This window comes from Manihot esculenta, chromosome 11 (assembly GCF_001659605.2).
Source record: "Manihot esculenta cultivar AM560-2 chromosome 11, M.esculenta_v8, whole genome shotgun sequence".
NCBI lineage: Eukaryota > Viridiplantae > Streptophyta > Magnoliopsida > Malpighiales > Euphorbiaceae > Manihot > Manihot esculenta.
Genome location: NC_035171.2, coordinates 33,067,237 through 33,084,700, shown reverse-complemented (window position 1 = coordinate 33,084,700; position 17,464 = coordinate 33,067,237). Strand labels below are relative to the sequence as shown.

At 32.9% G+C, this 17,464-nt stretch overlaps 1 protein-coding gene across 4 annotated transcripts in view; it reads left to right on the top strand.

The window, feature by feature from the left end:
• Positions 1–572: 572 nt before the first annotated feature.
• Positions 573–17,464, top strand: part of LOC110625875 — a 52,784-nt gene continuing 35,892 nt past the window's right edge. For 2 of the 4 annotated variants that reach the window (XM_043962060.1, XM_021771560.2), the window contains exons 1-11: positions 579–875; positions 1,056–1,133; positions 1,225–1,340; positions 1,484–1,577; positions 1,889–1,932; positions 2,116–2,184; positions 4,654–4,712; positions 6,957–7,155; positions 9,117–9,185; positions 9,261–9,340; positions 13,618–13,767. In XM_043962060.1, coding sequence (XP_043817995.1) covers positions 779–875; positions 1,056–1,133; positions 1,225–1,340; positions 1,484–1,577; positions 1,889–1,932; positions 2,116–2,184; positions 4,654–4,712; positions 6,957–7,155; positions 9,117–9,185; positions 9,261–9,340; positions 13,618–13,767 — 1,055 coding nt within the window. In that variant the 5' untranslated portion in view covers positions 579–778. Of the gene's footprint in view, positions 876–1,055; positions 1,134–1,224; positions 1,341–1,483; positions 1,578–1,888; positions 1,933–2,115; positions 2,185–4,653; positions 4,713–6,956; positions 7,156–9,116; positions 9,186–9,260; positions 9,341–13,617; positions 13,768–17,464 lie in introns of all 4 variants that reach the window. The other 2 variants (XM_021771562.2, XM_021771561.2) reach the window with 2 other exon arrangements.

The following is a 17,464-nucleotide window of genomic DNA, read 5'->3' as shown; positions in this document are numbered from 1 at the left end:
AATTTAAAGGTTAGAGTTTAGGTTATGTGTTAGGAGTTGGGTTAGGTTTTGAGGTTAAGGGTTATTTTAAAGGGTTAGGGGTATTGTTTAGGGACATTGCTAGGATTTTGAGTTTAGGGTTTCAAAGTTAAGGTTTATGGATTAGGTTTAAGGGTTAGGGGTTCTGTGCTTTGGGTTAGGGGTTAGGGATTTTCAAACTGGGGATAGGGTTGGGGGTTAAAGAGTAGATTTAAGGGTGAGTTAAGAGTTCAGTTTAGGGGTTAGTGATTTAGGACATGGGGCTAAGCTTTAATTATTGCAGATTATTTTCCGGTCTGTCCAAAATGATTAATCCTGAACTAACTATTTATAAATCCACAAAATTTTTAGATCTATTTTTGCGCCTGTCCAAAATGATTAATCCTGAACCAACTATTTATAAATCCACAAAATTTTTAGATCTATTTTTGCGCCTGTCTTAATCCTGAACTAACTATTTATAAATCCACACAACCTAAAGGCCCATAACCCGTTTGACCCGAATATATACATGTCTCAACCCCATCGAAAGTTGAAAGGCCCAGCCTGCTCAGGAGAAGTCCAAGAAGTGTAGCAGGCTTTCTTGCCTTCCGATTCCAGAGTCGCTTCTCCTTGGAAGTCTGAACCCCATGTCTTAAGCTATCGCCTTGTTCCACTTCTCACCTCGACGTCGCCATGGTTCCTTCAACGTCGCCGCCGTGATCGAAGGTTTTTAATTAATATTCTATAAAAAGACTGGAGAAAAAGGAAGGAGAATAGAATGTTTGAAGGACTGCTTCATCGGGTGCTAGTGGGTTATCTCGGTCGTTATGTGAAAAATATCCAAAAAGACCACCTCAAGCTCAGTCTTTGGAATGGTAATATGTTTTTCTTGCTCCCCTCTATTCTAAAGATAGTCCAAACTCACATATGGGCATGTAATCTCCCTGTGGTTATATGTTATGTGTAAATTAGGTGTTCTTATCTCTTAGATGGTCTCTGCTATAGTTAACTAACTCGTTTATCCCTGTTGGTTTTACAAAATCTGGTTTTTGTAGAAGAAGTACTCTTGGAGAATGTAGAACTCATTCCTGAAGCCTTTGATTATCTTCAGTTGCCATTTGCTATAAAGCGAGGTATATAACATATGAGTTTGATTTATTCAATATGCGGAAATCCTTATTTCTTCTCTTTAGAAACCCCTGAATTTGTTTTTTCTTTTAATAGGTAGGGTAGGGAAGCTAAGCATCAAAATTTCGTGGAAAAAGCTAGGTTGGGATCACCCCATCATTATTGCTTTAGAAGATGTTTTCATATGTGCTTCCCAGCGGGATGACCATGAGGTGCTTACCAATTTCAGATATATTTTCAATGAGAATTAGAAGCCTCATTTCTGAAAGAAAAGTGAAAAAGAAAGAAAACTTATCATGGTCTTGTATTTATGTGCATTTTCACTACAAATTGCTTCCTGTGTTTGTTGTGGTAGTGGAGTGTGGAGGCTGTTGAAAGAAGAGAATTTGCTGGCAAAAAGGCTAAGCTTGCTGCAGCAGAACTTGCAAAACTGTCAAGACGAGTATGTGGTATGCTAGTTGAAAATATGTGCTTTTCATTTTAATCAATCACGTAGTTGTCACTTGTATGAGTGGAAAATATCTCCATTGCTCAAATTCTCCTGAGATCGGTGAACGATCTAAACCATTAAAAAGTTGAGAGAAGGGTTGGTGAAAGATCATCGATCTACCTTAACATCTCATTCTGATCATTGCACTTTCTTTTCAACTCTTTTGTGTATTTAATAAATGTTCAATTGTTTCATATTTTACTGGAGTTCTATAGTTGATAATATCAATAATTTGATTGAGGTCGTCTTTTTTTTTAATATTCCTTGCAGATAATCAAACTGGGAAGTCATTTATCTCATACATTACAGAGAAGGTCACATTATTGCTGTCACTGTATATTTTTTTTTTTAAATTTTCATGTTACTTGTGTTTGCAGGAGTAGTTATAGATTCTGTTTGAATTTTTTGTTTCTCCAAACTTTATACCATTTCTTTCGAGATGCACTTGTAATTATGTTGTTCTTATAAGTCAACCGTGCTTCATGTTTTGCTTACAGGTTCTTGACAGTATACAGTTGTCAATTAGAAATTTCCACATCCAGTACAGTGAAATTCGACTTGACTCGGTATATCTTACTGCCACACTGTACATATTGTTTCTTCCCTGCAGCTTGTGTTGGTGATTTCATATAGCTGTTTCTTATGTTGTTTATATCTTAAATTTGCTACTTACACACCTGCTTCCATATATTGAACATTTATTTATACGGAGTTTTTTCTGTCCATTTGCTATTTAATTAAGTGCTTCGTGGTTTAAACATTTGCCAGTCAAATCTTCTCATAAGCATGTTCATGGTTTAAACATGGATTACTGAATGCTACAGTAGCTTTTCTCACCTTTATTATCTTATTATTTAACGATTTACAGTCATTTCATATTTATACTTTGGATGAGTTAATTCGATCTCCAGGATTTCCATTTTTCAATTTAATGAACCTCAAATAATAGGAAGGCAGTTGTCTACTTATTACTTACTACATTGATTATGTTTTTTGGGTTGACAAATACTAATAAGGAGAGTAAACAGATTTAGAGATTGTTGCAAATCCCTTGACATTCCCCAAACACTTATCCCCCTCCACCACACCTTGGGCATGCCGCAAAAAGTTGGTGAAAAGAGTAGGAATCAAAAAGAATGGGAAGAAGAAAAATACTCTTTAGCTTCATCCCTATAATTCCTAGGCATTAGGCTTGATGAAACTGGTACATATATATCCAATAGATGTCTTGTAATGGGGAACTTATACTTAAATAAGGTGTTTTGGAACTAATGGTTATATAAAGAACCAAGGTGCATGATGGATTTTAGGTATACCGATAGAGCCACGAACATATAAGTAGAATTCAATAATGGCAAGGCTACAAGCACGGTATGGGCAATCCTGTAGAACAGCTGAATAACCATCTTGTTAGGCCACTTCAAGAATACAGCTACTCTCACATTCCCAAGAATCCACCAAAGTGGAGAGAGAACAAAATCTAAAAAAATCTCAACTTAAAACTAAATGACATGGGGTTCCTTGTGGCCCTATTTATGGGCTCAAAGTTGAAACTAGAAGACTGGACGCCAAGTAAGTGTAAGTGTGCAAGAACAAGCATAGAACGTTGATTCTGCAATTTATAAATTCTTGAGCATGTAAAATAGTATATTAGAATCATTCAATTTTATTACAAAATCATGTTAGCTTTGTTATTTGAAGAACTCGATTAACACAATTTAAACTCTCAAGTTTTTATAAAGTTTGAGCTCTTGCAACTTGCAATTTGAACCACAATCCCAACACGGCTGGGTAATTTGGTTTTTATAATTTGTAAAAAAAGTAACATATAATAAGTTAAACATACTGGACGATCTGAATTATTGTTCAAAAAAGCATAATGATCGTAGAAAGGTAACCATGTGAAAGGTATTTTTGCTTTTCTAATAACATTGACTTCTCATTGTTTTGATACCTTGTGGCGAAATAAGTGTGAAAGGTAGAAGGGATTTATTTGCTTCTGAAGCCTAAATGGTAGAAGAGGGACTAAGAAATTTATTTCTCTCTATGCTATCAAGGTTGATGACAAAATCCAAATAAGCTAAGATGAATGGAGAAATATGTCTTCAGCGAGTCTTGCCATGCTCAAAATTAAGACACAAATTGTGTGTTTCATGGTATCTCTTGGTAGTTGGATCCAAGGTTTGCTCGAGTATAACACATGCCAAATGCTTGTGCAAGACATAATAATCACAAATTAGTTGGGGTCAGCTACATGGATTTTTTTTTTTTTGGCCATTCAGCTCTATTTGAAAGCAATTCTGCAACAATATTAAAAAATTATAAATATTTTGGTACTACTTCCCTCTATGTCATTTAGATCTTCTTCTTTTCTTTCTCACTTATCAAAATTAGGACGTTTAATGCTCTACACTGGACATGACCAAATGATCTTAATTGGCTCTCTCATTTTATCCTCAATGTCTGCTGTATGTATTTTCTGACAAAAGTGATCATTCCTGATGTTATGCAATATTGTGATGCCAATTTATTTACTTTAATACTTCTAATAGTGTAAGTGTTGCATCAAACTGGCTGAATTTTTCTCCATTCCATTGTTGGAGAAAACTCACGACCAAGTTTTCAAATGATCTGGTTTCAAAACTTTTGATGCATTGTGCTGAATATTGATCTCATTGCCTCCATTGCATGTAGCAATGGCAAAACTTGAAATCTCTTGTCAGACTTCATTTTATTAGGTTGACAAAGTGATAATGCCAATCATTTTATCTTTTAAATTTTTGGCCTGGTTGTTGATCTATTATGGAAGCACAGGCTACAATACATTTCAATAGCCTTTTTCAACCTTTATTCTATTACTTCTGAGACAAACCTGGCTTTATTCATTTACTTGCAACAAGTCACATCATCAAAGATTGATGTCATTAATTTTTTAAGCTTGATGTCAGAGTGGTTAGTTTTACATATATTGTATGATTTTGTATATTATCCACTTGAACTGTATTTTAATTAATTTCACCTGCATATGTTTGCAGTCTCAGGTTCTCTTTGGTTTGAAATTTTCCAGCTTAGCGATAAAGCAAAATTTGGTTGGGTAATTTTTCTTAATGATACTCCTTAATTAACATGTAGTTCTTTTTTTTTTCAATTTTGATTTTCCTTTTGTGTTTTTTTTTTCAATAATTAGCAGTTGTAATGAGGTTTTCTTTGACAGAGTAGGTAATTGAGTTTAAAGGTTTTGCACTTAATGATGCAGTGTGAAACTCACGAAAATGACTCAACATACATACATAAGAGTGAAAATTGAGAGAATCTCTTTGCTGGTATTTATTCAATGAAATATTGAATTTCTAAACCCGAAGTTATATAGGTTTAAGGCCTATTTATAGAGTTTTAATTTCCTAGTCTTACTGGGAATATAGAACAACTGTTTAAGAACTTTACATAAACTAAAATAGAAATATAAGGATCTAAACGAAATAGGAAAACTAAATACTAATTAAAACAGGAAACTTAAATAACTAATCCTAATTGAATAAGAAAGCATAAAGCAATCTGATTTGGAGGCTAAATACCCTCCTAATACCTAGAATAGATTGAACTATTTTACGATTGTCTGGGACCAACTTGGAGATATAATTAAGTGTTTTGGTGCTTTTAAACCCAACTTCCATAGTTGACCCAGGCATGGTGGCACACACTCTAGGGCACTAGATCGCCGTAGGATGTGTTGGACGGAGGAATTGATAGGGTCTTCCTGCCTTGGGCTGTTATAGAGTGTTAGGCAAGCCCTTGGGCGTATTGAAGTCCTTTCCAGCTGCTGTTTTGTGCACTTCTTATGGTTTATTGCTCTAGTTCCCCAATCACCATTGCCATCACTTGTACCAAGGTCCCCTTCTTGATATGGGTGATTTACCCTACTTTTGTACCACCTGATGTATCGTGAAGCTCACAAAGATAATCCACATTCACACATGAGAGTGAAAATTGAGAGAATTTTAATTTTATATAAAAACCCTTATAATAAGTCATTTTTGAACATCTATCATATAACAGGTTTTTACTTTAATAGAATGCCATTATGCTATATCGTGTTCTATTTTTAAATATCCTTTAAAAACTAATCAGGTGATTCTTTTAATTCAAATATTTGAGACATTTTCTTTGCATCAAAAAGAAAAGTATTTAAGAATAAAAATTTCAATTTCATTCAGATTAGAAATCTTAAAGATATTTAATTTGAAAACCAATTTACTTCTAGAAGGATTTCATTTTTATTAAAACATAATTAAGATAAATTATTTAAATATTTATCTCAAAATTTAGTAATGTTAATTTCACAAACTAAAAAAATAGATATTTTCATGTTGTAGTAAATTAAAATAATGGCATTGAAAATTTAATACTTAATTAAATATTTACATGAAAAGTTATTAACATGTATAGATTGATATATTACTTTTATCCATATCATTTTTATTTTTTATTTTAAAATTATTTTTTAAATAAAAATTATTAAAATTAAAATTTTTAATTTTTCTGTGATTATAGAACACATTGAAAAGCTATTGCAATGCGATCTCATGATATTTCTTAATTCCTATTGCTAACATTTTTCACTTGAAAAGGTTAATTTATAATTTAAAAGGAAAGAAAAAGATATTCATAGATAAATAAATAATATTAAGGTAAGAAAATTGATAATATTTATAAAATGTTATTCATTATTATGAATAGGCACATTATTTATCAAATTTTCATAATAAATTAATTTATTTATTCACAAATTTCATCCTAATTCATTTAGGATGTGGACATGGAGTGGAGTCACTCATTACGATTTGCACTGATGTGTAGGTGTGTACAATAGTTTTTCCACTTAAAATAAAAAAATGCAAAATATAAAAATCGGCTTAAAATGGGATGGCAAAAGGATCTTTTTTCACTGTTCTTAGTTCCCTGCTTTAGTATACAGTAATAATTTTGTAAATACAGAAAAATACTATTTCTCACATTTAGTAAATGCTCTATGCATCCTTGTCTATTACTTCACTGTTTGTGTGACTTTTGCTTGGTCCACTGTCTGCAAGGGCCTAAGAATGTCAAACCATACTCAAGTTACTGTGCTGTTACAGGAAGCAGGTGCTTGCATTTTAGGTTTATAATTATAACTGAGACTTTGCAGCTGGCATAAGAGCATACTTGCCTGCAGTTTTCGTTTTGGTACTCCCCCCCCCCCCCCCCCCCCAAAAAAAAAAAAACCAAAAAAAACCATAAAAAATGCCTTCTTTCTAATTACATTTTCATTGTTTGAGCATTATGGTGTCTGTGCCGGCAGATCATCAGGTGGTAAGGTGGTAAGGGGCCAAGTAAACAAAACAGCAGATCTAGAAGGTCTGGAAATTTATTGTGCCTCGTGCGAAGGAGCTGTAGACTCAGAAAGTGTGGATGACACTGCTGATTCCAGATATGAAAGGTCTGAAGGCAGTACATTTGACCATTTATTGCAGCCATTTGATGTAACAGCATCACTTGTGGTATGATAAGTGTATTATGAATAATAAATTTGTTTTATATCTCAGCGTAGTTGTCATAATTGTCAAAGGGCGCACTTGAGGTCCAAGGTGCAAAGGGAGTACAGCCCCTAGTTCCTTAATCATGGAGAGGCAGGTGACCTTAATAAGGCACATGCCTCTGCAATCTTCTAGAATTTTGAAGAGAAATCAGTTTTATCTCTTTATTTTATTCCTCAGAAAATCAAACTCTTTCTTTTGGAATGAAATTGAAATATTAAATGCATTTGCCTACTGGAGAAGTTATGTGTTTTGGGATCTGCATGCTCCTTTTAATGCTTAACTTTTGGTCTTTTTGAGCCAACTTTCCTATATGATGAGCCAACTTTCTGTTGTTTATATTTGGTTAAACTCTAAACATCCTTTTCCTCTCTGCCCTCAATTTTTTTCCTTACTCCTTTGATTTTGTAATGAGATCCACTCATTCTTAACATTTGGTTGTCGTGAGTTCACTTTCTGTTTTTTATATTTTATTTTCGCCTATATGCAGCTCAGATGCCTATCTTTTTCTGGATACTTTTATCTGTTAGTTTTTTCTTTCTTTTCTTCTTCTGTGAATTGTTGCTACAATTTTATATGAGAATCTGCCCAATAATCTAATTTGCATCAATTACCTTAAATTTTAGATGGTAAAACTAAACCCTTTTAATTTGCCACAATTATAGCAAGAGAACTAAATTGAATCTGAAAAAGCTAATGATAAATTACAATATAGTCCTTAAAGTTTTATATTATTAATAAAATTTATAATCCTTTAATTTAAATTTTATATTGAAATTAAATATATTTTATATTTATTTTAAATGATTTTAAATATATTATATTAAATAAATAATTATTACTAATAAATTTCTACTATATAAAACATCACATATAAATAATATATATTAAAGTATTTCACTGAATGTTTATACTCAATACTGAATGTTTATACTCAATATTATAAGTTATGCGTATATTTTTTATATTTGGAAAACTTTACTTCCTATTAATAATATTCTAAATAAAATAAAATATTATATGTTTTAAATTGTAAAGTTTTTTTTTTCATATTTTAAGTTTTTATTAATATCTACGATATTATATAAAAAATGACATTGTTATAATAAAAATATATATTTAAAGCCTATTTTATTATTCAAATAGAATTTTAGGGATTATATTATAATTTACTGTTAATTTATACAAATTCAATTTAGTACTCTTGGCTATAATTGTGGCAAATTGAAAAGATTTGGATTTACCGTCTAAGATTTAAACCTTATAATGTGAATGTGAATTACTGTAAACGATTTTGTCTAATAGCTTTTAATTTAAAGTTGTTATTTAATAGTGTATCAGATGGGAGGTTTTGATACTGTGTCTAAGCCCCTTGGAATAGCTCAAGAGGGAGGAGTGCCTAAGCCCCTTATAAGGGGCACATTCCCCTATCCCAAACCTGGGATTCAACAAGTAGAACTGCGAGAATATGTTTTTGATCTAAGCCTTTTCCACTTTGTTTCTTTTCTAATTTTTTTTTCTCTTATGCCTTACCTCCCTCAGGTGCATGCTTGTACCTTGGGCTGCCTTGAATAATTGTGGTATTGTTAGTTGTCAGAGTATGATCATCTAACCGTTTGAATATTCTTTCATTTGACTGTTTATGTTTATAGTCATTTGTCTATGCATATATATCTGCAGATTGCAACCAGAACTAGTTTGAGATTAAGGCTTTGTTTAATTGAGTTGGGTATGCTTACATTTTACTCATCTCTGCAATAGCTATGCACAAGGCTCAAACCTACATCCCAAGTTAATTGTCTTTGTGTTTTGAGAGTTTGTTTTTTCTTTTGAAAACTTTTGCATGTTAGTTATCACAAAACAAGAGTTCTATCTTGGAGAGTGATAATGAGTTCAAGGATGCACGTTTTGGCTTTTTCATGTAGGTTAACAGAGCAGGAAGGCTTGATAGTGATTTGGCACAATATTCTATCAACGCAGAGATAACGGGCCTGGTTGGTTCAATTATTTGAAGACCTCTCTCATTTATTTCACTTCCTTTGTTGGCTTATTCTTAAATTTTTTTATAGGTCATTTCATTAAATGAGGTTCAGTTGCAACAAATACTGATTCTATCTGATTGCATAACCATTAGCCGATTAAGGGAAAAGTAAGTATGCATTTCCTCACTGTTTTTAGGTTTTTATTTTGCCTGATTTAGTCCATTTATAATGATTTACTATTTGTCTTTTCACTTTTTTCTTCAAAAAAAAATCTTTTTATCTTGTTTACCTTTGTAATTCGTATCATCTAGATCTAATACTCTGGTGAGTTCACTTGCTTTGGAACTTTGAATTTTTTTTTTTGGTCTGACACGAGTCTCTTTCTCATTTGACAGATCTATGTTGCATTTTCTTAAACTAACTTTTAATAGATTTAAGCTATTTCAATCTCAAACAAGTCTGCTCAACTCTACTTGGTTCATTTCCAATCTTTTCAGCGGCAACAACATTTTCATAAGATATTGTTAAGTCATTTTTTCAGAAGAAATAAATATAGGAGAAAAGAGAGCAGAAGGAAAAACCATAAATGGCTGCATCTTTACTTAATTTCTATCTTTTTACATAATACATATTGCTTATTTATAATGAAAAACTACCAAGATTTTAAATCCTTAAATTAAGGAAGACATCCTTGAATTAAGAAACAATAATTCCTATTAAGAAGTAATATTTTCCTTAATTTACAGAGAGTCTCATCAATTCTAACAATCCCCCTTGATGAGATTCTTGTTCAATCCAAACATCAACCCAGAAGTAACACAAACAGTAAAGCACAGTACAAAAGTGACCAAAAATTATCCTTGGAGCACTGTAAGTGGTCCAGCAGCGAAGCAGGTTTACCAACACCTTCAAGAGGCAGCAGGAAACTTGGCTAGGCTCCCTTCTCCTCGCTAAAAGCTGGGGCAAAAGAACATTAGAATTGAAATTTAGGGGGAAAATGCAGAGTTTAGGGACTCAAATCCCTAAGGAGGATAGCTTTTGAGACTCAAAGCTATAGCTTTTGGAAGAAAAAGAAACAGAGTAGGGACTTCAACCCTCAACTTCTAATGGAGAAGAAGAGCAGGGACTTCAACCCATGCTCTGGAAGGTATGAAGAAGGAGAGGAGTACCTAGATCTTTGAGGGGAAAGGAGATCACTGTCTTGAAACACAAGCCCAAGCCTACTGTGATCGAGAAGAAATAAACTTAGCCATTCTAAAAATATTTATAGGACGTTAAGAAATTCTTTCGTATGAAACACCAAAAACATGATAGCTGAAACACATAATACCTAAAGAATTCCTAAGAATATGTTGCCAGAAGAAAGGGACAGTAAGCTGGGACTTCAAAGTTCGAAATTAACTTTGAAACTATGAAGTGAAGCATAAGAATGAGACGCAGAAATTTAGATGGCTCTGATGCCATGTTCAGTTTTGGAAGAAAAAATAAAGGAGAAAAGATAGAGGAATGCAAAACCATAAATGGCTACATCTTCACTCAATTTCTGTCTTTTAACATAATACATGCTACTTATTTATAATGAAAAACTACCAAGATTTAAATCCTTAAATTAAGGAAGACATATCCTTGGATACATATATAATATGATAAATACTTCTTGACCAATTCAACCATGTCATTAATTTACCTCATCTTTTTTGCCCTTGCCTCTCGCAAGTGCCCAATCTTCCATGTCAATGGTTAAATCAGGCTGCGAGGGATATGGCCACCTCAATTCCCCATTTTTTGCTTTGTCCATATTTACAAATGCATTTGTTGGATTCCCACCTTAGAAATCTATGAAATGAAAGGAGAAAACATAAATGATTAGGTTGTAACATTAAATTGGCCAGTCATTTTGATGTTTAAAGCAACCTAATAATATATATATATGAGCCTATGTTAAAAATTAATTAATTTGTAATGCTCAATACTCTCTTTAAATTTAACTTGGTGGCAAAGCCTTGATCGAGTTGTGAGTTTCAACTACCTTAAGGTTGTACAGTTGAGCCTATATTGAGTTAATACTAATTGTGAAGTGATGACCATGTGATGGTTACACTTGGAGGGAGTTCCAGGAATCCCACATTGGAAGTTTATGAAATGGAAGAGTAAAATGTAAGTGATTAGGTTGCAACATTTAATTGACTCATCATTTCAAAGTGTAAAACAACTTAATCACTTACATCTCAACACTTTTTCCAAGTTTAATATGATATCAAAACCACTATTGATTTATGGGTTTTAGCCACCCATAAGGTTATCTATTGAGCCCAAATTGGGTGATTGGGTTGCAACGTTGAATTGACTAGTCTTTTGATGTATAAAGTAACTTAGTTGTATAACCCATATCGAAAATGGGATTAGTCTATTGTGCTTAGACCTTTTCTCCTAATTTAACAACATTCATTGGTTATATGCTTTGATATGCCAAACCTTCATTTTGCCATGTTGTACCTATGTCGGCACTGCATGGGATGCGACGTGGAATATATGTCTGACCCTTATTCATGCAATTGGACACTTGAGTTATAGAGATCTCTACATATGAATGTTATAGTTAATAGAAACTCTTTACTCTCGAGATGGAGTGCATGGATGACAAAACATGGTTTTTTTCTTAGATAGAAAATAGTTATTTGGTTGTATTTTGTATTTGATTGTATTTGATGATCTATATATATACTTTTATATATTTTATTCTATTTTATTTTACATATCATAACATATCCAAACACCTATGTCAGAATTTAGATGCATTTCTCCATATTTTTTAGGGAGAATTACTATAAATTTTATTAAATATCTCGATATTTTGTAAAAATCAAACTCTTTAGTTCTTCTGTCAAAAAAATCATTATTTTAGCTTTGGTCAGAGACTAAATAGTATGAATATTTAAAATTATAAGCACCAAGAAATATGTATAATTAAAACTATAGAAACTAAACAGTACAAATAATTGAAGATAACAGATAGTTTTTTAATAGAAGGACTAAAGAGTTGGATTTTATTGTGTGATTTTGAAATAGGACAAACTAGTTAATTTCATAAAAATTCAGGGACTTGATAGTAATTTTTTCTATTTTTAATTTATAAAGTTGACAAGTCAGACACAAGGATATGTACCCTTTTCTGACACTCCTACCCTAGTCTGAGTAACACAGGTTATATGTGCCTTTTTTTGTATTATTGCAAAGCATTCTCATTGCTCCTTGCTTTTTTTGTGGCATCTTTCGTCATAGTCAACATTGATTAGCCACAAAAAGCACGTGGAAGGAAATATCTTTTCTCATATATTTAACATCCATTATAAAGCAAAAGATAAGTAAAGTAGAAGTAGAACCAAGAAGAACATTATGAAAAGTAATTCTCAAAATCAATTGTCAATATCACAAAAATAATCTCTACCAAAATATCTAGACAGACATGGGTTCTACAATTACTAGGATTAGGAATCCCAAAATAAGGAAACGTTAAACCAACTCGAAGAAATTCTAGACAATAGGTTTCATAAATAATCAAAATACTGCCATCTAATTAAATTTCCAAGGTAATTGAAACATAAATTTCTTAATATTAAGAAGAAAAATCAGGTCAAAATAATTCCTAAAATTCATTTTCCTTGAATTCATCTATGAGATGTTAAAGTTGATCTTTGTTGTGGGCAACTATAATGGAATTACCTTTGTAATCCACTATAAAACATCTTTTAGAACTTATCCATAATGAATTTTTAGATGTTACAGTTGATCTTTGTTGTGGGTAACTATAATGGAATTTACCTTTGTAATCCACCATAAACATCTTTTATAACTTATCCATAATCAATTTTTAGATCAGTAAAAAATCATTAGAACTTCTCTTTTACCTCAAATAATTTGTTTAGTAATCCACTTTTGTGAAAGATGGACTTTCGTTGTTAACATCTGACAAATTGTATCTATTTAACCTCGAATTTTATAAAATATAACTATTACAACCCTTGAAAATTTAGAACGCGTGCAAGTCACATCCGAGCATAGGGGTTAAACAGTTGCACTTTTATAAAGGTCAAGTATCAAAAGTTAACAAAAATGTCAGATTTTTTGTGTAAAGGTCATCCAACAGAACTGTGATTTTGCACAAACTTCGCTCCATGAGTTCAATACCTCTATAATACTCATAACTTCAGAAATCTCCCTTGTCCTAAAGACATAAACAAAAGTGCTCATTCAATTCTTGAACATTTTCTTTGTGATTAATGTCTTATTAAATTGTTTAGTCAAATAGACTGATTGATTGCCTATATTTAATTTCTTTGTTTCTAGGTCAAAGATTTTATTTTAATTGAAATTGCACTGTCTATGTTGGTGGTATCTAAAGCTCAAAGGAATGCTTAATTCGATTTGTCACTTCATGATGCAGGTATGGACGTTACCGTCCATGGGGCCATTCCTTAGCTAGAAAGCATAATGGTTGGCAGTTACGATGGTGGCACTATGCACAAGAATCTGTCTTGTCAGATGTTCGCGGGAAGTTGAAGAAAACATCATGGAGATACTTTGGGCAGCGAGTGTAAGTTTTCGCCATTTGCATAAGCTTGTAGTCTTCCTTTGTTAATTAACCCATTTTGGTGTGTCAGCTCTTGTGCACTATAGACTTCACATTGATCACATCTTGGTCACAAGTTTTTGAAAGGGTTTAATGTTAGAGCATGACTAATTATTACCTTGGGAAATTTTATGATAGTGGAAACTCTAATTTTAATGTGGTTTTAATGTTCGATGGCTTCTTGTCACAACTCTGTAGTTGTGTTTATCTGTTCCCTAGGTGTGCTCAATCTTTCATCCATATTATACCATGTTAAATGTTTTATGATGAAGAAATTCAGAATGATAGAAAATATGGAGAAAATAACATGAGAAGAATTTACGTAGTTCACCTATGGAGAGCTTACATCTATGGGCATAAAGCCTCAAAACGTTAGATTTTATTCACTTGCGTCATTTAAATAACACATAAGATTTCATAGTTATAATTGAAGATACAAGTAGTAATCAAGTCAATTGATTAAGCCAATGATTTTGCTAATCAATTGTGAGATTTTCACGTACTCATATGATTCATATCTCATAAACTAAGGGAAATCTCATCAACTTTGGAACTATCCCTTGATGAGATTTTTGCTTTAGTTATTATCCATCATCTAGCTTTTTCCTTTTTCTTTTCTTTTCTTTTCTTTGAACTTCTTTTTCAAACTTAAATTCCACGTAGAAGAGGAGGAATTTTGGAGAAAGTAGTTTCAAGACTCAGACCCCATGCTAAAATCCAGAAGGAAAATATAAGAGGAAAAGTAAAAGATATGGGATGCAAACGCCAGGCTTAAATGAAGGACAATATGGGAGAAGCATAGCTTTGGAACTCAAACCCAATGCTAAAATGGAGGAGGAGAGTAGAGGAGAAAATTAGTTTGGGGACTTCAATCCTCGGCTAAAATGAAAGGAGGTGGAAATGGGAGAAGAGTGGCTCTGGGACTCAAACCATAGGCTTTATCACCATTTTAATAAGAGGTACATTACTCTTATCACAAACTAATATGGGTATTAAGTATTACCCGCACCCATGATGCTAGGATTGAACACCTAGGGTATGAAATGCTTATTGGCGGCCCATGTGGTTGGTGATGCATTGATATGATGTAGATATTTAGAATGACATAAAAGATGGGAGAAAATAACAAGGGAAGGATCTACATGGTTGGCTATAGAGAGCCTACATATGTGGACACAAAACCTCAAAGAGTTATATTTATTCTCTATTTATATAATAAATAAGTTTTATATTATAATGGATGATAGAAGATTTATATGGCATCTTGATTGTCATTTAAAATTAGGTTTTAAATATACTATTTAATTTATGAAAATTAATTTCAAAAGTTAATTTGGTGATTTTTTTCCTCAAATCTTATCTTGTGAACGCCTAAATTTATATTTAGCAAACATTTTTAAACCCTAAAACTTTCTCTATATTATTTGCTAATTATTTATGCCTTTACCTAAAAGTGATTTGAAAAATATGTAGAACTTAGAAAAAATAACAATAGCTCACCCTTTGCTCTACTTCACTTCAAAACTACCTTGTCTATTTGATAATATACGGTCTTGAGCTCAAAAATTTGTAGGAAAATGAAGGATTACATTTCACTGTGGACGTTAAGATTAATTTTTTCCTTAGTGAACAATATTAGGAGTGATTTATGAGAATCTCATGACTGTGAGAAGATCATGAGATTGATTACCATAATCTTAGGAGTGATTTATTATTGATAGCATTTGATATCAGAATCTGGTTTGAAGTCTATGATATTCTACTTCTTCATTAGAGCCAAGGGTTGAAATCCTGACTCTATTCTACAATTTAGTAGAGCCAGGGTCTGAAGTCCCTACCCTATGTGTCCATCTTTCTTTCCTTCTCTTCTCCTTTTGGGTTTGAAATCCCAAAAGCTTTCAAGAACACAACCTGGGTTTGCAAATTTAGGGTCCAAGACCCTCCAATCCTCTTTAGGAAGAATCCAAGGACAAAGGAACTCCAAAAGAAAATAAAAAGGTAATAAAAGAAGAAAAAAGAGTCGTACTGGAAGAAAAAAGGTGGAAGAAGAAGAAGCGAGAGTGCTTGATATTAAATTTACAACTTTTGCAAAATCTCATTAAGGGGGTATGTGAAAATTAATGAGATTTATTCTTAATGAAGAATATTAAGAGTGATTTATGGAAATCTCATGACTATGAGAAAATTATGTAATCTTAGGAGGGATTTATTATTGATAGCATTCAATCTATGTTATGTATCCCCACTATAAACATGGAGTTCTATGTGCAATGAAAAAAGCACAAGTGAATAAAATGCAGTCCTTTTGGGGGTTTGAGTTTGTGGATGTAGGCTCTGCATAGCTAAACCATGTAAAACTTAATCTTGTTCTTCTCTCTTTCTTTTTATAATTCTAAATTTTCAGAGGTGAATATTGAGAGCAAATGGCAAAATGCCTAGAAAGAAAATGAAGACATCCTGAATTAATAAGGCAAGTTAGCCTTCTAGCCCAAAAAAGCTTTCTTCTGCTGCTCTTCACATGAATGCAGCAAAAAAAAAAAAAAAAAAGATTGTCGGCTAAAAACAAAGTAAAAGAAAAAGCAACGACTGTTATGAACCTTACATAACAGTCAGTAATGATTACCTTTATATAAAGGCAGTAATGACTGGAGAAATAAGGTGGTTCCTCTTGTGAGGAATCAGATGGTTGTTAACACGCCTCCCTCACGCCCAGAAATAAACCGGAACGTGAAGTACTTAATGAGGCTCAACATCGGATGAGGAGGATTTTATTTAGATCGCAAAAGCTAGCCCAAGGGGAGGAGTGCCCAAGATCTTTACAAGGGCACATAACTTTTATTGCAACTGATGTGGGATTTAATACACCCCTCACGTCCAAGAATAAACGTCCTCACGTCCAAGAATAAACTAGAGTGTGAAATACTTAAGGAGACTTAACATCGGATGGAGAGCATTATGTTAGATGTGAGTCAGGCCTAACTCCTTGCAAAAGCTAGCTCAAGGGAGAAGAGTGTCCAAAACCCTTATAACGGTACATAACCCCTATTCCCGATGTGGATTCGACAATGGATAAAACAATCCTCCTTGATGACTCCTAACAGTGGGACATTTTAATTTGATTTGCCACATTTTCAACTTCTATGAGGGATATTTTACTTCTGAATTCATGTCAATCCATGAGCAAACCATTTTAGTTGGATTCTGTAGTGAAAGATTTCTGAATGATAACCCTGCCAAGCACTGCATCTTGTGTTGTATCAATATTTAGGAAAGTGGGAAACAATATGTCTTGGTCAGATGACAAAGGATCTAAGCAGTTTTATCCAATTGTCGTAATGTAGGACATCTTTTGGATTACACTGTTTTATCATTGGTGTGTAGAACTAGCGGGAGTTGACACGAACAACTAGATTTTGCAAGTTGAATGTTATTAGAAAGCAAAATAACTCAAGAAAGTACAGGTATTGGGGGCTGTTACCGTTACAGGTTTGGCACTGTCACCTGTACCCTTGAACAATGTTTTTGGGATATTCTCAAGGAATTCATGTTGTTTTACTAGGGCTTGATGGAAGAAGTTGGATATCCAAAATTTCTTAAAAATTATGCTCACTGTTGGAAAAGCATGTCTGGCGAAGAAGATGGTTCTACTTTGGGAGCAGTG